Here is a 20291-nt window from a genome sequence, read left to right as displayed (position 1 = left end):
CGTGACGTAAGAGGAAGTGCCTGCCGCCGGGGCCTAGGATTGGGAGTTGCAGGAGTCTGGGCTGCACTCGTGGTTCCCCGGACCTCAGGTGGCTGAGCAGGTCCGGGGCTGGAGTTTGCTTACCGGGGCGAGCGCTTGCTAACCTGCGCGCCCTACTCCGCGGCCAGGTGCGGCCTTCGGGTTGCTGACGGGAGCTTGGGGCCGGTGGCGTGGGGACTGCTTCTGAGGTCCCTTCCCACGTGACCTCCAGGACCTCAACCTGAGCCTCCTGGAAGAGAAGGTCTAAAATAGGGAAAGTTGCTAGCCCTTGTTGAGGACCAGCCTCTTTCACCTGTCACGCTCGTTTAATCTGCAGTTCAGCCGTGAGAGAGAGATTGGTTTCCTGTTTACAGAGGAGGAAACTGAGGCCCAAACAGGTGAAGTCATTTGCCCCAGATCATGCCGCTGGGAAGTGACAGATCTGGATTCAGAGCGAATCTTAGCTAACGCCAGAGCCCTTGCTCTTTGTCCTGCTGCGAGGTTCTCAAGCTTTATCCGGGTAAAAAATTCCGGGGTGGAGGGTGGGGTTAGTTCACAGTCTTTTGGAGCTCCATGAATGCGGTACGTCTGGGATGGGGCACAGGAATCTTATTTTCAACTGCTCCCGGACATGCAACATATCGCTGACCCGTGAACAGATCAAGAACTTTGGCTAATTGTGTTAAGCTTCGAAGGCCTCAATTGAGAGAAAATGTCGAAGGAGGGTTTCCTCTATACGTCTTGTGGGTCTGCAGAGTTGGCATTTGATCCCGTCATTAACTCTTGAAGATTATTTATTTATTTATTTATTTTTAGAGAGAAGAACAGGGAGGGAGAAAAAGAGGGAGAGAAACATCAGTCGGTTGCCTTTTATATGCGCGGGGACAAGGGATGGAATCCCCAACCCAAGCATGTGCCTGGACTGGGAATTGAACCAGCAACCATTGGCTTTGCCTACGCCTAACCAACTGAGCTACACCCATCAGGGTAGCCATTAACTCTTTAGGGGAAGGTGGCAGCCTCTATCATCTCCTCACTTATTAAATGAGAAGAATTTCATACTACTTGGGGAATTTGTTAAACCCACAGATTTATGGGCCCAGCCCAGAAATCAATTACCAGGGGTGGGCCCTGGTAATTGGTAGGCTAAACAAGCCATAAAATAAGCTTGTTATCGTTGAGAGCCTGAGATGAGAAGCTTTCTCAGGTGGACTCTTAAATCTCTGGCTGGTGTGGGTCAGTGGGTTGAGTGCTGGCCTAGGAAACAGAGGGTCTCTGGTTCAATTTCCCGTCAGGACACGTGTCTGGGTTGCAAGCCAGGTCCCCAGTGGGGGTGAGGGAGAGGCGACCACACATTGATGGTTTTCTCCCTTGTTCTCCCTCCCTTCCCCTCTCTAGAAAGAAAATCTTAAAAAAAAAAAAAAAAGAAGTGGATTGTAGTTTCAAAATACATGGCCTAAACCTCCCTGGCTTTTTTGTTTTTGTAGCTCTGTGTGCTCCTGTATTTGCTGTGAACTAAAATTTTATTGATAAAAACGTCAAATTGGCATTACATTACTGACCATTATGAAGTGGATTTTTCAGTTAGCTGAAGACTATAACTTAAAATTTGAATGTTAATGTATCTGCTGTCGATTTCATGAGTGACTTTGGGTGAGGCACTTAACCTTGTGGTCCTCATCCGTGTCTGCCTGTAACCGTCTCCTGCCATGCTTGTTACACCTGTGTCGATCCTGCATCAGATCTTCTGAGACAGGCCATGGATGCTGTTAGCAAGCTGCCAGGGAAGTTGGATGCAACCAGTGATAATGGGATATGGAAATCTTCTTGGAAACTGAGGCTTAGCCTATTTCTCACTTTCCGTGTAGGTGGAGTATTAGTTTCCTTATGTTCTGCTCTTGGGGACTAGTAAGAGTAACATGGTTCATGATCCTGGTTTTAGAATTTCTTAACATGCACTATTTTGTGAATGAGGTGAAAGCACTATAATAAATTGCAAAAGGTAAACCTTAGAGCCAGCAACTCTTAAGTGCTTAGTAGGCCTCTTGATTGAGATGTGACGACAGATGGTGATTTTATATAGAGGCTCTGATTGCTCTTGAGCAGTCTCTCTGCCTGAAAGGATTATAATTACCCCTTGGTAGTACAAGTTCTCACAACCCCAACTAAAAGCATCTTTTTTTAAACAGATAACCATCGTGTGGTACATGTCAGCAATGAAGTCTTCTGAGAGCTAAGAGCGGAAGCCCTCCTGGTCAACATGGAGGACAAAAGACGGCGAGCCCGAGTGCAGGGAGCCTGGGCCGGCTCTGCTAAGAGCCAGGCCGTTGCTCAGCCAGGCAAGAACCCGTGGGGATCCTGTGGATGTGGACAACGGTCGTCCTCTTTTACTTACGTCCCTTTGGTTTATAACAGACTCCCACTTCGATGATTAGGAATTATTTAAAGTATGGCTGGTATTTTTCGTGAATTTGTTGCCGGGGAGCTAAGGGTTGATCTTTAGTGCTCCTCATATTTAGTCACTACACTCAGACCTTTCAGTGTGTGGGTTGAGGTCTTCGGTGGACCTTACTAGTTAATTTGTAGATGTCATGGAGGTTGTGTCTGAGCAGATTTCATTGGTCCTTGCTCAGCAGAAGGCGATGAGAGCGGACTTTCCCCTGGTTTCAGCTTGTCCTCTCTCTTGTTTCAGCTACCTCTTCTGAAAGCCGTCTCCACCAGAGGCCTGGTCAGACCTGGATAAACAAGGAGCATCACCTGTCAGACAGGCAGTTTGTGTTCAAAGAACCCCAGCAGGTAAATTCTTATTTATCCTGCAACAGTAACAAGGATTTACTTCTAAAAGTTACATTCACATAGGAGACACATAGTGACTGAATGAATTCACTACTAAAAGGAAGGTTAAAGGACTATAATAATAATGAAATATGGAGTATCAATTTCTAAGCATGTCTGAGGATTCTCAGTAGCCTGCCCCCAAATTATAGGCATGTATAATTAGATTTTATTTTTATTTTTTGGCACGGAAGACATACCATGATTAGAGGGCTTTTTTTCCATGGGGGAAAATGTAAGAAACAGTAAAGATTCATTCTTTTTAACAAAGTGTAAAAAGAGTTAAAAATCAGCCATCGTTCTACAGCGGCTATTTTTTCATCTCAGGGCATACATACACTACTAAAATTCTGCAGCTCACCCAAAAATATACTTTTCTGTCAGTCTGACAAAAAAAAAAGGGTATAATTTTGATTGAATTGCAAAAAATAATAATAGTAATTACCAACCCTTTTTGCTCCAAAGTGACTTTTTAAAGAATCAGGTGCCTATACTTGTATATAAGGATTTCTGGTACCGAGAATTCACCGATCAGATACAACCTTATTATGTGATGTGACCAATAAGATGGAACTCTATATGTTTCTGGTTCAAGACAGGCTATTATTATGTTGGCTGTTGTCATTTTTTATTGGACAGTCTAGGGGAAAGGAGGTCAGTGTTGACTAAATAGTCAGGTATTGCACGTTTAAAAATTTTTTGTGGCACACCGGTTGAAAATTGCAGTGGTACAGTAGTGATTTGATAAATAATGATTCAAATCCCTTCATAGAATATCTTCTATTTTTAAAGCACTCCTGGAAAAGTTTTTCCAGAGCTGCTGGCCGTAGGAAAATGGATTAATTCCAGTTGCATCTTTTAACGCCCATGAGTAACTATAAAGCAATTCTAAGAAGAGCAGAAATGAGAGTTTCTGGTGGGATACTAAGAGCTTGAAATTAAAAAAGGATAGTTTTAAACCTGCTGTATTTTGACAAGAAATGAGGGGATTTGGTAATCCTGCAAGTCAGCCTCCGGGAGGATGAGAAGCCGATCCAGAGTGAGACCTGCCTGTTTCCTTGCAGGTAGTGCGCAGCGCCCCAGAGCCGCGAGTGATCGAGTAAGTAACTTGTTTCCTTCCTCGAACTGATGCCCACACTGAAATGGAGAGCCCAGGATCTTTCCCTCACCCTGGTGTTCCGTCTAGAAGAGCAAACAGCTCAATTAGTTTCTTGATTTTAGGCTGGGATGTTCTTATCTCAGATGTATGTAAACTTAGTCTTTTGAGAAGCCTTTCTGAATTTACTAATGATGTGGAGAATGCAACAAGATATCTGTACGTTAAACTGCGGACGCTGGTGTAGATTTCCTGACCCTATTTCACTCATGTATCTGCAGACAATAAGCTAAAATACCTCCTAGGTTAGGACTGAGGGGGCTTTCTCCTGAGTCATTGAAACATGGCTCTTTGAAGAAGGCTGTGGGCACCAGTTCCCTAGCAATGCTTATGGCAGCTGCTGGAAACCTAGATGACCTTATAGTCTGTTTCTTAAAACCACACAACTGTTCCAGAGCAAGTAAACGATAGTAAACATTCTATTCCTTTTACATGAATCTGTGTCTAAAATGTTTTGTTTTTCAAAATTGCTGAAAGATGCTTTGACTCCTCTGCATTTCAGTTTCTATCTGATGTACATAAAATGTCAGTAGAAAGCATCTCTTTACGTCAGCAGTTCGGCACTAGGCTTATGTTGTTGCCCACGAGCAGTCTGTTAAGCTGTTTGGCTGTTTGCAGTTGAATTGTGTATCTTACGGATATTTGAAACTAACACAGATGTCATCATATTTTCACAAAGGGTATGTTGTTGTGGCCTTGCCACTAGTTAGCTGTGTACCTTGTTCTTAGGTAATTTATCTCCATCTCTCTGGACTTTCGTTTCTTCGTCCGTAACATTAACGGTTTGGAGTTCTTAATCACTTAAGGCCCACTCTAGTAGCTCTAACAGTCTTTGATTATTTTACAAATACCAATGTGATATTGCCTCTGTTGGTGATAAAGAGAATAAACAAAACCAGGAAACCTGTTATAAGGTACAGACAGGACATCCAGACTGAAAAAACGGGCAATTGTGAGTTTACAAGTCAGGAGCAAAATGACAGAACTCATTCCTCTTGACCCTAGGGATGGTTAATTTTGGTTATCTAAAGTGAACTATGCTAGATTTTTTTTTTTTACTAGACAGAAGTGTGGCTCACATTTGAAGTGAGCCAGCTTCTAAATGTAGCCCCAAATCACAGTGAAACATTGTATTCACACTCTGGGAAACTTTGTAGGCAACACACTTAGAAATGTGATATATACTGTATATATGCCAGTAGATCTGCCTACCTTTTGGCTCAGAGGGGCTCACACATCTAGCGAAGAGCCAGCGCAGGATCACGATCTGCTAACTCACATGGCAGAGGGTGGTGTGAACACTGGTCCTTTGTATTATCCTCTGCAACTTACCTCTTTCTGAGAAGGATCTGACACAGTTATCTCAATAGAGGCACTAATCCAGGTGACTAATCAGGGTCACTTACGTGGACCTCAGCACACTGCGCATCTGCAAGAGTTTTGTACTTGTACACAGTTGATTAAATTCACTTAGCTTTATTGCTCAACTACTATGTGCTAGGTACTGGGAAACAATAATAACATGTTTCTTGCCCCTCGGTAACCCACAGTCTTATAAATGAAATAGACCTGAAATCAGGTGAACTGCCATCCTGTGTATCATGGACCAGCAGATTTGTATGTAAGGTCTTACGGTAGCACAGAGGATGAGATGTTAACATTGGGGTGGACTAAAGGTCAGGAAGTTGATGCTGAGCTGAGATTTTGAATGATGAATTAGAATTTCCCACTGAACCAAAGCTGGGGTGGGCTGGTTTGGGGTGCTGAATGGTGGGGAGGCATTCTTGCATGTCGAAAAGCACAGGATTAGAACATGGTGGTGTACTTGAGATCCCAAGCAGTAATTGTTGCTGGAGGATGGTGAGTCAGTGGGAGTTGACAGGAGGTGGGGCCAGAGCACGGGGACCTCAAATGCAATGCTGAAAAGTCGGTGGGAGCCTTTGAAGGGCTTTAACCAGAGGCGGAACCTCATTAGACATGAATCTGAGAGCAACAGACGCTCAGAGCCCCTGCTGCCTGTGACGTGTCTCCCTATTCCCGAGTCCAGAGCGGGGCTCTATTCGGCACCCCTGTGTGTGATAGATTGCTGGACTTCACCAGCCCAAACTGTGGATGAAGTAGAAAGGGACAGGATCAGAATGTATTTTATAACGGTCTTCTTCACTGCGCTCTGTTCCTGACGCCGTTAATGATGTGCTGCCCTCTTGCCCCCGATCTCAGCGGTGGGAAGAGCTCGCCTTGTAGTGCGCCCTCATTGTTCAATGACTGGTGAGCCAGGGCTCTGGGAGTCCCAGAAGACAGCCCTTCCACTCCCAGATCGTATTGCTTTGTTCGGTACTAACAAGTCTGTGTTCTTTGTCCCTTTAGTAAAGAGGGTGTATATGAAATCAGCCTGTCACCCACAGGCGTGTCTAGGTAAGTGACGTGAATTGTTTAAAAAAAAAATTGAAAACATCACCGTAATGCACAAGTATACTAATTGTCACTATAAAATAATGAGGCATTTAAAACAAGTATTTCAGCACTTACATATTCTAATGAATTCCTTAGAAGATGTCTCTGTAATTAGCCCAGGGGCACTGTATTGTCATAACCCTCTGGGAACCTCCCTTTTAAAGCAAGTTTAACTGTCACACAAGGAAACGGTTGCATTACTTTGGTCACATCTTACTGTGAAGCAGGTATGGCTTAGGTGAGCTCTGGCTCTTTCAAAACACCAAATGCATCTTCAAAGAGTAAAGTTGAAGAGGGTGTTCCAAGGGAAGAATCTCCAGAATGGTTTTGAACTGACCTGGCATTGCTAATATAAGTGTACATTCAGTGAGAGAAAGAACCTTAATTTGGATATTTTAATTTTAATACAATTATAAATGATTGCTTCCCCTACAATTGGCAAAGTCTCAGGAGATATCAATTGTTAAAATAACACAGGCCCAGGCATTTTATTAGTTATTCTACTTTGCACAGTGACCCTATGAGGCAAATATCAACTTGGTTACAGATGACAAAGACCAGGGTTCGGCGGTTAAGGAACTAGCCCAAGGGTTCCCAGCTCAGCAGTGCTGGAGCAGCACTTCAGCCACGCCTCCGCGGGCTCTCGCGAATCCCTTTACCCTTCATGCTTGTTTTATTTGCATTGACATGAGAGGGGTTTACTTCACGTCCGGGGCCTCAGGACCTGGGTGAGACTAGGCTCTGCTTGCTATGGGATGGGGGGTAAGGTGATTTTTTTCTGCCCGTGAGAGGAGGCAGTGTCCAGATTAATTTGCTCTTCTGATAGCATCCGAAGCCAGTCTTTTCTGTGTTCTTTAGTTAATAACTGTTCTTTCTGCTTCAAGGGTGCGTTTGTATCCTGGCTTTGTTGACTTAAAAGAAGCCGACTGGGTATTGGAACAGCTTTGTCAAGATGTTCCCTGGAAACAGAGGACCGGCATCCGAGAGGGTGAGTGGGTCCTGGAGCTGACAGGTGTGGTTGCCGCCCGGTCTCCCTGTCTGGCATGTGTTCTAGCACCGTTGCCTCTTCTCACCACAGCCTGCTACACAGAGAGCCAAAGCCGCCTGAGACCCCCAGGATGAGTAGCGATTAGCCGAAGGGGACAGAAGCAGTTTCAGGCAGGGCTCAGAAAGAATGTGGTGGGAGAATGAGGCGGGAGCCCAAGGAACCAAAGGAATTTTGGGTTGGCTGAACTGTGGGCGACACACTTACCTGCCTTTGTGCTTGCTCACTACCTTTATTACTTCAGATGCTGCGGGCTTTCCTCTTTCTTCATAGAAACTCCCAGGGCTTTCTTTTTCATGTTTGATCTTTTCTGATTCTACTTGGCATATGTTTTTTCACAGTCCTTCTTACTGGCTTTTTAGTCTCCTTTTAATTTCACTGGAGGAGCCCAGCCTCCTGTGGCTTTAGTGTCTGTACTGTCCTGAGCGGGTGAAGACCACATCGTTTTGAACCTGCTCCTCTGTGGTCATCCCCAAAGGACAGTACCTGTTATACCAGAGGTGGACACTGGGGGGAGTCTGTGCTCTAGCACACAGTTCCTTTCTGGCAAGTTGAGTGAATTTGAATTTTCTGTAAAGAAAGAGGCAGAGTATTCTGGCTTCATTTGTGACTCAGACATCAGAATAAGAGTCAGCTTTTTTTCCTAACTCCCAGCAATTTCTGTAGCGGGGCTTTTGGTGACAGATTTGGCTTTGATTGCTAACTTTTATTCAAATTAATTGTTAATTTTAAGCAAATTGCAGTACTTTTCTAGTCTTTGGTTTTCTGATCTGTAAAATGGAGCTAATAATAATACCCACCTTGTATGGTTGTTGTGACAAGTAAATGAGGTAATGCATGATAAGTACTTAGCAGAATGCCCTGTACTTAGTAAGCCATCAAGGACTGTTAGCTGCTCTTATTGTTGTTCTTACTGTTGGAGCAGTTGATACCAGTTGGGGGGGAAACAGCAGATCCACGGATAACTCCCTCTCTAAATAAGTTGCACATAAGAAACTTCTGACTAAAATCAGCTCCTGCTGTGCTCTATTCGCCGCGCAGAATCAACGCCGCGTATGCGGTGGTGGCCCCCGGGCAGACGGTTTGTGTTGTTTCTCGTACGGACATGGGGGCCACAGATTCTTCCCTGCGAGGCTTCAGGCTCTGCGTCCTGCTTTGTAGGCCCTCCTTGTCTCTGGCTGGCTCCTTCACCCTTGTTTATGTCATAACTGGCACAAGTCAGTCACACATGCTCATCTCAGAGCCTGTGCTCACTCCGTTCACGCCAGCATACCTTCTTGTCTTCTTCCTTTGGCTCTCCCCATTCTCCGCTTGAATCCCATGTCCTCTCGGAAGGCAGAGCCTTGGGTCAGGCCCGTCCTTGCTCTTCCTTTGTGTTTCTCACAGCCTTCCGCACGACATGACACAGAGTAGTTGGCACTCACTGGGTGCACGGCAAATAGCACTGAACCATTTCAAAGGCCCTGTATTTTCTCTCTTAGATGTAACTTACCAGCAGCCAAGACTTACAGCATGGTATGGCGAGCTTCCCTACACTTACTCCAGAGTCACTATGGAGCCCAATCCGCACGTACGTTGGAACTTGTTGTATTGTACGGTGTTACAGACTGTAAACCGTAAGTGTTGAGTCCTACGAAACAGTAATAAAACGTGCAGAGCTGCATGATGGTTCCTGGTTCAGAAAACCCTCGGGGCTCACACACGGAGTCTTTGCGCTCACTGCCATTGCTGTGCTTTCGATGCAAAGATGAGAGAAAACCGGAGCTAAAGTAACCTGGAATCAGACTCCAGCACTGCAGGAAAAGGAGCCATTCCTTCTCCCAGGCCCCCTCCTCCCAGCATTCCTGGCTGTAGCCCTTCTGTGTCCACCCTGGTGCACATTTACTGTGGGGCTGACGTCCTGATGACTGGCCAGTGAGGTCAGAATGTCTCTTTTCATTTTTCAGGCTCTTTTGCCATTTGTGGGAAACGGTTGGTGTTTTTCTTGACTTGGTATTTCTTCTGTGGCTGTACCTCTTAGGCTTCCAGCTTATCGTTGCTTTGGCTTGTTTCTACTGCTTCTTTTATTTTTAAAAATTTCCATGACAGTAAACAAAGAGATTTCAGTATATAAATTAAACTTGTCCAGAGGATGGAGTTGAGATCCAAGAAATAGCTCCCTCTTTAGTCCCTGGAATCTTGCCTTTGGCAAATAATATTATGCTGTGTGGAAAAAGACTTTGAAGAAAATGGAGTTTTGCTTATAGCAATGGGATTAACAGAAATGTGGTGTGACACATTTCGGAGCTTCTAATAATTTATAATCACGAGCTACCACTTCACTGAAATGTTCACGGATGAAACATTGACTGGTGGTGGTACGTGGCTTTTCCATATGAGAAGATAGCTCGGTGCTTTGATTCCTAGGCCTGCATTTCGAATGTGATCCAGGGGAGTGCTGAGATTTTTGTATCTGAGGTTGATTTGGAAACATGAAGAGAATTGAATTAGGTCAATCCAGCGTAGACTGCTGGCCATGTTTCTGTCAGAATTAATACACCTTTTGTCAACAGTCACAGCAGACAAGTTGAGGATTAAACAGGCTGTGGGGAAGAAGTTCTTTCTCATTCATCCTAGTTAATCTTTTGGAATAGGATTTCTCAACCTTAGTATTTACGATTTTGGGATGGATAGTTCTTTGTTGTTGGGGCTGTCCTGTGCATTGTAGGAAGTTTGGCAGTTAATCTGACTTTTACCCACTATGTGGCCAAAACTCCTCTCACCGAGTTGTGACAACCAAAAATGACTCCAGACATTGCCAGACATCTGCTGAGGTGAGCACAGTTGCCCCTGATTGAGAGCCACGGCTTTGTAATAAACATAAAGCATATAAGATCTGCTAAGGGGAGTGGTCTTTTATGCTTAAAGAACATTTTGACAACTCTTTTTTTTTAATTTATTATTTTTTTAAGATTTTATTTATTTTTAGAGAGAGTAGGGAAGGAGAAAGAGGGAGAGAAACATCAATGTGTGGTTGCCTCTTGTGCGCCCCCTACTGGGGACCTGGCCACACCCAGGCATGTGCCCTGACTGGGAATAGAACTGGCAACCCTTTGGTTCACAGCCTGGCGCTCAATCCACTGAGCCACACCAGCCAAGGTCATTTTGACAACTGTTAAAGGCAATTCCTTTTAATGAAAACCCTTTTATTATAATGTTAGTAAAATGTGTTTATTATTGAAAATTTAGAAACCACAGATTAAGCATGAAGAACACCAAAATGTTGGATAAGTCTTTCACCTGATGTTTTGGTTCCAGTCTTCATATATATATAAAGTGTTGAGTTATATGAGTTCTTTTTAAATTTGGGGCATTAACTCCTCATCAGATGCATCATTGGTTAATATCTTCCTCCATTCAATAGGTTGTCTTCATTTTGTTAGTGGTTTCTTTTGTTGTGCAAAAGCTTTTTAGTTTGATGTAGTCCCATTTGTTTACTTTTTCTTTTGTTTCCCTTGCCCTTGGAGATATGTCAGGAAAAATACTGGTAAGAGAAATGTCGAGATTTTACTGCCTCTGTTTTCTTCCAGGAGTTTTATGGTTTCGAGTTTCACAGTTAAGTCTTTAATCCATTTTGAGTTTGTTCTTGTATATGGTGTAAGAAGGTGGTCTAGTTTAATTTTTTGAATGGATCTGTCCAAATTTCCCAACACCATTTATCGAATATTCTGTCTTTACCTCAATGTATACTACGCTTCATTTAACTATATCACTAACATGTTTTAGTACCATTAAATATTCCTTTACTGCATCATACTTAATAGCTACATGGTATTCCATAATCAATGTATACTGTAATTTATTCGAGAAAGCCTCTTTTGTTGGATATTAAGGTTGTTAAATTAGAATTCTTTAATTTGAATTTGGCTAGCTCATAATTTTGTCTTTATTGCTAATAGATTTAGTTTCTTTATATACTACCTTGAACCAAATCAAAAGACATGCCCCTGTCTCAGATTTTTTTAAGGGGAATTCATGTGTATATATGTGTGTGTTAAGGATGCTTGTTTAATTTTAAAATTATTATCTCAAGCTCAATATCCCATAGCACAGGAGCGGATTCATTCATAGGTTATTAAACTTCCTTTAGTCTTTGCTCAAATTAAACCTTATATGAAGCCAGTGTATGAAGAGTGCCGTGGCTGGTAGGGAGGCCCACTGACTTGACCTCTCTTTTCTCCCATGGTAATCCCAGAGGCTCCTCTGGGCTACCTAGGACTCTACAAAACACTGTTTGAAATCCACTGAATGGGTGCTTTTACTTCTGTGATTCATGTTTTCTCAGACTTTCTTCCTCAAATGTCTTTTAAGGATAGAATGTCTTCACTGAACAGTGAGGTAGTGCTGAATTTTAATTTAGACACTCAGTTCTGAGGGATCCGTATATAGAGTATTGGTTGGAGAGTCTAAATTAATCCTCTAGTTCATTATCCTCCTTTTTCCCCTTTTCTCCTTACTTCACCACCAAAAATAACCGAGAAAAAATATATAGCCACTTCGAAACATAATGCAAACTTGATGCTATCACAGTGCTCAGTCCTGAAGCTGAAGTCAGGGAGGTGCTAATTAGTGTCTCCGTCACACTGCAGAAAAGCTGTCTTCCTCCTTCACATTCTGGTTTTTCTTGCCGAGTGTAATTCTCGCATCTGATCTTTATCCCCACGAAGTTAAGCTTGAAACCATAAAACAAATAGGAAATACAGCTCGCTAACATTATTACGGAATTTCACTTCGAAATTTATTCTCTTGAATATAGGTTAGTTTAATAGTATTTCTGTTTTATTAACCTAAGTTTTTGTTTGTTCTTATTGGTGTTTATTATTTTAAGTCCTCTGGTTAGAATGTAATGCTAATATCCATGACGAGGGGTCCCAGCTTTCACTATGGGTTCCCTCCCACAGCAAAGCTGAGGGACTCCTGCACGTGCTCCCGGGCAGTGTTGCCTGACAGCAGCCATGGGATGGACTCACGGATAATGTTGTGCGTTCCTCCACGCAGCATTCATTCCTTTCCTGCCAGCCCTGGGACGTGGACTCGGAAGCGGTTCTCTAATGTATCAGTTCTTAAAGCACAATCCGTGGACCCCTGAAGTGGGCCACGTGGTTCTTTTTGGAAGGCCACAAGGTCAAACTCTTTATAGTAAGACGGGATGACATTTTTTCTATGTTGAATTTGCACTGACGGTGGATAAAAAAGTCATGGTGGATAAAACTTAGTTAGAATCAGGCATTGTCCTCAAACTATACTAGAAACCATTGTATTCTTCACATTTGGGCACTTCAGTTTTTTTAAAAAATGCTGGCTTCCTTTAAGAACATCCCTGGATGAAGCAGTAAACATTAGCTTTATTAAATCTCAACCTTTTAGTATGTGTCTTCTTAACAGTCTGAGGAAGTGGGAAGTACGTGTGAAGCATTCCTGGTACAGGCCAAGTGTGAAGGGTGTCGGAAAAACGCTTGCGAGATTGGGTATGCTGTAGGCTGGACTGGCTCCTTTTTCATGGACTTTCCGGTTTTTTGGAAGAACAACCGGCAGACGTATTCATACTTGAGCATTTGGCAAACATATTCTTATAAATGAATGAAGTGAATGCCACTTCAAGAGAAACAATGAACAGGATTTACAACTAATGATAAAGGCTGAGTTTTCAAGCAAAAATTAGAATTTTGGGAAAACTCATAACTTCCACCTTGAGCCAGGCCTCTTCCCATTACTTTGCCTTTTCGGGTGAGGTCCATGGTAACATTAGTGGATGTGATTTCTTTGATACTGTATATGAGATGTGTCAACAGTTAGAATATCTGCATACACAGGGAACTGATGTTTTCCAGGTGGCCAGTGCTTGATGTTACATAATTGTGCAGGATTAAAGAGCTATTCAAAGTACAAGATGGACCAGTGGATTTAAACATAATGGATACGAACCAGTGGATACGAACAGTTTGTTCATACAGTTTCAGATTCCACATTGCAACTGACCTTTAAGAAGTCAGTACGTGTTATTGCCCTGGCTGGTGTGGCTCAGTGGATTGAGTGCAGGCCTGTGAACCAAAAGGTCGCCAGTTCTGTTCCCAGTCAGGGCACATGCCTGGGTTGCGGGCCAGGTTACCAGTTGGGGGCACGCAAGAGGCAACCAATGGATGTTTCTCTCACACATTGGTGTTTCTCTCCCTCTCTTTCTCCCTCTATTCCCTTCCCTCTAAAAATAAATAAATAAAATCTAAAAAAAGAAATCAGTACTTACTGAGTTTTGGTGTAATATCAAAGAATATCTGTAATTATTTGAAAAGGCTATAAAAGAGCCTCCTCTCTTTTCTAATTATACATCTGTGTGAAGGCACTTTTCTTCTTACACTTCCACAAAACAAATACCGTAACGGATTGAATGCGAAAGCAGATGTCACAGTCACCTGTACTTAATTAAGCCAGATATTAAAGAGATTTGTAAAGCCATGGTATTCTCACCAATTTTTTGTATTAGAAAATATAGTTATTTTTTACAAAATAATATTTCACTAACATGTAATGGGTTTGTTATATTTGAAATGAATTAACCAATAGCTTACCTCTTTTCAGCTTTAATTTTAATATGGTAAATATCATAGCTGTAACACATATAAACAGAAGTTATGTGGGGGCCTCGCAGGTTTCGATAGTGTAAAGGTTGAGAACCACTGCCCTAAAGGAAGCTCTGTAAAGCACTTGAGCTTTCTTGGGGGAAAGACATAGAATTCTAACAAGAGTCAATACGAGCTATGCTGCGTGTAGCTCCAAAGTACAACCCAGGGTCAGGGATCATAGTGTCGACAGTGATTTCTGAAGTATAAACTCCATAGATGAACCTGGTGCGCAGGAGGCAGGCCGCGGATCTGTTTAAATCTTCTGTGCTTCACACAGATTTATCAAGGCCACGCCATGATTCCATTCTGTAGAACGGACTATTGTTCCCCTGCCAGGTTCTGTTTCTAGGAAGCTAGCCACTCTGGAAATACTAAATATCTTTGTTAAAAAAGCAATTCTGCCGTTCACAACGAAATAGGAAGAGAATGAACAGAAGGCCACCCAGCAGGCGAGTTGTCTCACCCCTCAGACTGTGGTCTGTATTTGTGAGCTGCGGGCAGCCGCTCCGCGGTGGCGGCAAACCACCTCCCTGCTCCACGTGCCACCTTACTCACTCAGCGAGGTGCTGCCCTGGGTATATCGGCAGTTGCTCCTTTTCGAGGGTCGTATATTTAACTTGGAAGGGATGAGATGGGTCGATAGGCATGGGCCTCATGGCGTCATTACAGTAAATTTAGCACTTAAATAAAACTGCAGAGGTCAGCTTGCTTCAAAATAGAAGTATTGGGTGGGTAAGCTGCTCTTCTCGCCTGCTGTTTATTGCGTTCCCAGTGGTTTGCGTATTCCTTGCCCCTGTTTACAATGCGACTGATTTTGCACTTTCCTTCTGTTTTTCCATGTGGACGCCGCCCGTGCCTCTGCCCCTTGTCGTGGCCCGTGGATTGCAGTGGCATCCTGTGCTGCGCACACTGAAGAGCCAAATTGAAGAGAACACTGGCCACACCTTCAACTCCTTGCTCTGCAACCTTTACCGGAACGAGAAGGACAGTGTGGACTGGCATAGCGACGATGAGCCCTCGCTAGGCAGGTGCCCCGTCATTGCTTCGCTCAGTTTTGGTGCCACACGCACTTTCGAGATGAGAAAGAAGCCCCCGCCAGTGAGTATCCTTTTTTTTTAAATGTTCTTCCTCCTTCCTGTTACTCTGTGAAAAAAGTAGAGCTCCTATTTTCAGATTTAGAGGATAGGAGTGTGTGATTTGTTGGTGAAACGTTTTGAACTGATTGCTTACCCCAAAGTGCCCATTCATTCACTTACTTATCTAACAGAGGTTGCTGGCCATGTGTCAGGTGCTGGGGGCTCATTGTCATTGGTGGAAAGGACAGACGCAGTCCCTGTCCGCATGGAGGTGGGGATAGACAGATCTTACTAATTACCCAAATAATTATAATTATGACAAGTGCTCAAAAGGAGGACTTACGAAGGAATGGCCCAAGCTGGCGGGGCAGGAAGGGAAAGGAAGGAGGCTCAAGGAAGATGCTCCTGGAGGGGCCTGATTTGAAGTTCCGTGTTCTGTTGCCACGTTGCTGCGAGGGAGCGTCACGTGCATCCTGGCTGCCTTCTTAGCCTTCCCCTGAAATACTGGTGACTCTGTAGTTCTGTCAGACGAACTTCAAGCCAGATACTCAAAGGTGGTGGTCTGTCCAAGTTCCGGTGGAGAAGCAGTGACTAAAGTGACTGTGTAATAACTTCACTTTCCATCCCAGCTCTTTTGTGACATGACATTTAAGTGATCCAAGGCTGTTAATTTTTTAAATCAAAAAGTATAGAACCTTACAACTAAGATGGATAGAAAGATATTAGGAACTCTAAGAAAAGAGCAAATCTCCAGCAAATTACCTTGTTTCCAGAGTTTGTGTCTTTTTCTAACCAAGGTTCCCAATCATTCATTTTACAACATTGTACCAGACCCAGTCAGTGTGGAAGGCCTGCAAGGCTGTGTCTTGCACGTGACTTGATCCAGACCTCATAATTGTTGTTAGGCCGTGCTCATGTCTGTCCTTCGTCAGATACACTTCTCTGAGACTGCAGGTAGTGGACTGAGCTGCTTTTCTGACATGCGTTTGGGTTTCCAAGCATAGTATTTTGAAGCATAATATGTTATATTGCATTTATGCCATTAAGTACCTTTTGTTGGTATAATTTCCGGTGATACAGGTTTTCTTTGCTTCGTTTACACAGAAACATCAATCTGTGTGAGCAGGGGATTGTCCATTGTCAGCAAACTATAGCGTGAACCTGCCCCCTGCGCACTTTGAGTAGCCTCCGAGTGTCCGTGGCAGACGGCCTCCCCATGTACCAGGGAACACCACGCGAGAAGCCGACTGCCCAACCTTTGCCATATTCCTTCTAGGTCTGGTTATGCTTTTAGACGTAGGCTTCCTCTCAGTTATATTCCCGGTTCACACATGGGAAGAATTCATCCTGCCCTTAGTAAGACTCCGGTAATATCAACAGCAGAGATGCACCACATCTCCTTCTTAGATCCAGACCCTCTTCCCAAGCCAGGCGTGTCGGACAGCAGCTGTGTTGTAGGTGTGGTCCTGGGAGCTGGGGCTGCAACAGTGGATAAGATGAAGTCATCCTTCCCCTGGAGCTCGTGATGTGGCACATGCGCGTGCTGTGCCTTCCTCCCGGAAGCATCCTTCCATCCTTCTCATTGGCAGAAAAGCTATAGTGTGTCCAGTGTGACCTGTACTGTAACCGTCATCTCTAGTTCTTCACAGATACTTTCTTTTTTGCCAAGTATTTAAGTGTTCATTTACCATTTCTTTACCCATGTACATTTACCACCATCCCCTTTTTAAAAACTTTTTTTGGCCTATTTATAGATTGAAATTTAAGAATTTTCAAAGCATACTTTCTGTATAATTAATTTTACTGTATAGGCAGTTTCTCATGAGTATTAAGCACGAACAGTGTTCTGGTGCCCAGAACACTTACGTTCCTTTCACCTGCAGGAAGCTGAAGGTCTTCACTTACCTATAAAACATTCATGGGGATCAAGAGCTGTCTCTTGGGAATATACTCAGTCATGTTGTGGGTTGATGTGTGGATGGAGAGTGTAGCTGTCACGTAGCGTTGTTTCTCAGGGCAGCCACTTGGAACAGAGTCTCTGTTTAAGAGGGGGACTGCTCACACTGCAGCTGTGTCTTCTCAAGGCTTCTGGGAGTCTATTTTGATGCACTTCAGTGAAAGCACAGGCCGTGAAACACAGAATGTGGTAAAGGCCCTTAATTGTCTGCCAGCAGCAAGGGAATCTTCACTGTAACTACAGTAGCTGATTTGATAAATACAGATCTAATGAGGAAGAAAATTTGTCTGACGTCTTGAAACAATGCTGGCTGAGGAAACGGACTGGGGAAGAAATATAAATGTGTCAGTACCTCAGGTTATTGGTTCTAGTAAGTTTTGGCTTCCTATCGTCTTAGCTGTGATTGAATTTGTTGCAATTGTGTATTCCTTCAATTCTGGCTTTTGTTTAAGATGGGAAAATTGAATGCTAGTATATTTGAATTATAATCATGCATAAGTGAACACAGTTTAAAAATGATTTTTTCCCCAGAACCAGTAAGCCCCATTCTTGGGTAAAGTGGACCCAAGTTTAAACCTTTGGAAAGACTCCTTCCAGTTTCTTTAACAGATGAAAATCTGGGGCTCTGCAAATCTAGCTGAACAAGAAATACAGAAGCCTTTCCTTGAGTCGACAGCCTTGGAAATGTGTCTGCGGTACATCCTCTCCACCTTATTATAATGACCCCTTTCTCAAGGATTGAAAGGAAGTGGTTACTGCAAGTCTTTGTCAGCTCCCGTTTCTGAACTCCGGCGATAGCTTTGAGAACATGACTCACAACCCACACAGCCCAAGGTAAAACAGCAATCAACAAGTGTAAGTTCGGCTGGTCTTCTGTGTGGCCTCGGAGGAGTCTGACTTCCTGTGACTCCTAGGCACCTCTCTCAGTGTGCCACTATAGACTGCAATCTTTCTGTCTCTCGTCGAGTCATTCAGAGTGTGCTAGGGGTTGTCACAGGGAGTCTCTTTCAAAATCCAGTTCCTTTTAACCTGCCAGAAGAGGAGCTAATATCTGTTTGACTTGAGTCAGTTTCTCATCTGAAACTGACAGAAGAGTCATGAGATTTCCTGTGCTTCATTCAAATATGTACTATTGAGACAGAAAAGCACCTGTTTGGGGACACTTTCAAAGAGAAACAGTCTTTCTTTTACATTCAGACTCCTCCACCCCTGCAGCAGCTGTGTGTTTTGGTCTGGCACCTTCAGCGGATCTCTGTAGCTGCCGAGCTGAAAGCCGCCCCAGTTCCACACATCGCATTCCTGACGGTCTCTCCCTGTGCTGAGATGGTGAGGAGATCTTTGTTCCCCGAGCATCAGTGCCCCGCTGATTCATGCAGTTGGCTCAGCCAGCTCCATGCATGCATCATCCCTAGGATTAAACATGTCACTCCTCCGAGATGCCAGCCCTTCCTCATTGTCCTGTAGTCCAAGTCTGTCAACTCCTGCTCATTCATTTTGATTTCAGAGTAAGTTACTGTTTCCTTTAATGATGATAAAGTGCGCGGGGCGGGGAGGGGGGGCATAGTAAACCGGCCTGATCTTGCTCTTGCACGCAGGCCACCCCCTCTTTTGTTAATTCGGTTAAAGACCCAGTGAATAGCACCATATCTACCTCCTGGCTAATGTCAGGGTATACTGTCTTAAGACAGAAGTAAAGCTTACCAAATATACCTACCTCAGTTGACATGTTTTGGAAATCAAGAGTCTTTTTTTATTCTACCAAGCTGAGTTTGTTCAAGCTTTTCTATACTCCTTGTCCCAAATGCGGTTGTACTTTCCAGGCTACATTGTGTCCCTGTTGTAAAGATTAGTCTGGTTCTTTTTCCAGCGAGCTTTAATTCCATCCTGAAAAACAAGCTGGAAGGGGAACTACAAAAGCCATTTGGCAGGCTGCTATTTCTCTGTCGGTTACCCTGGAAACCGTGATGGCTGAGTTGGGGGGTATTAGATAATAGCAGGAAGTTTGTGATACACTGGTGATTTAGATGCCAGAGGCCTTGTTTTTCTTGCATGTTGCTCATGCATAAGGTCTGTGCTTACCAGCTGGATCCTGAAAAGGCAGGGGCTTGTGTCTACCTCAGGGTGGTTGAGGTAAGTTGGGCATTTCTCTAACCACCCCTCCCTCTAGCACCTTCTGAAGGATGTGACCCTGTTCCCGTGGCCAGGAGAGACCGTTGTAAACCACTTGTACTGGTAGAGGCTCCAGAGCGCCCGGAGAATTGGAGTTCCTAGTGCTTCCCTTGCTAATTGCTTTTATACACACTATTGGAAAGAGTGGAGTATAAAAAGGTCAGTTCGATCATAAATACGGACATTTTTCCAGAGCTTTAGAAGAAATGAGAATGTTGGAATCCAAAATAACATAATACTGGCTAGCTGAAGTTTGAAAACGGGGTAAACCGTGTGCAGCATTTCATGGAGTAGTGACAACCTCCACCTCAGCCAGCGTCGCCACCCCTGCTGCTGTCCCTGTCATCCGTGCACACAGGCCCGTCCCGGCTGCAGCGTCTGCCAGGGAAATTACAAGAAACACCTGGAAGAAACAGTTGATAACCATCGTCTCTTTAAGACATACCCTAATGAGATGGAGAAAATCAAGTTTGGTTTCCTGTCTCTGTCCCAGACACTGGTAAAAAGCACTTCCCTGCCTCGTTTATACTCACTCGCCTTTGTAAACGGGGATGGTAATTGGTAGCTGCTTGAGAGTAACAGGAAAGTTTTCCCAGGAAAGGCACTAGGAAAGTTGTTGCAGTGACCAGTGACTTTCTAAGCTGTTATAAATGGTAGATGCCATGGTGACTTTTAGATGTGGAAATTGAAAAAGGAAATGAACGGCAGTGAAGCTCAACTCCAGGATTCCCTCGGCCTGTGCGACGGCATTCACTGGGGGAGGAGGGAGACTTGGCGAGAGAAAAGTGGCCTATGGATCGGGAGTGGTGGTTAAGTTTTTGAGTTCCTTTCTCTAGGGCCATTTATAAATGGTTTGGAGAGTGTGCGTGAGGGAGTGGGTAAGTGAATGTGTGCGTGTTCAAGCAGATAGTCCTGGTGGGAC

At 43.9% G+C, this 20291-nt stretch overlaps 1 protein-coding gene across 2 annotated transcripts in view; it reads left to right on the top strand.

The window, feature by feature from the left end:
• Positions 1 to 39: 39 nt before the first annotated feature.
• ALKBH3 (alkB homolog 3, alpha-ketoglutarate dependent dioxygenase) overlaps positions 40 to 20291 on the top strand; it is a 35205-nt gene continuing 14953 nt past the window's right edge. The window contains exons 1-8 of one of the 2 annotated variants that reach the window (XM_024558797.4): positions 40 to 167; positions 2208 to 2357; positions 2711 to 2814; positions 3918 to 3952; positions 6377 to 6424; positions 7348 to 7451; positions 8990 to 9078; positions 15056 to 15265. In XM_024558797.4, the coding sequence (XP_024414565.2) occupies positions 2279 to 2357; positions 2711 to 2814; positions 3918 to 3952; positions 6377 to 6424; positions 7348 to 7451; positions 8990 to 9078; positions 15056 to 15265 (669 nt within the window). In that variant the 5' untranslated portion in view covers positions 40 to 167; positions 2208 to 2278. Of the gene's footprint in view, positions 417 to 2207; positions 2358 to 2710; positions 2815 to 3917; positions 3953 to 6376; positions 6425 to 7347; positions 7452 to 8989; positions 9079 to 15055; positions 15266 to 20291 lie in introns of both variants that reach the window. The other variant, XM_024558798.4, reaches the window with a different exon arrangement.

This window comes from Desmodus rotundus, chromosome 5, assembly GCF_022682495.2.
Source record: "Desmodus rotundus isolate HL8 chromosome 5, HLdesRot8A.1, whole genome shotgun sequence".
Classification (NCBI taxonomy): domain Eukaryota; kingdom Metazoa; phylum Chordata; class Mammalia; order Chiroptera; family Phyllostomidae; genus Desmodus; species Desmodus rotundus.
This window is presented reverse-complemented; position numbering and strand designations above follow the sequence as displayed.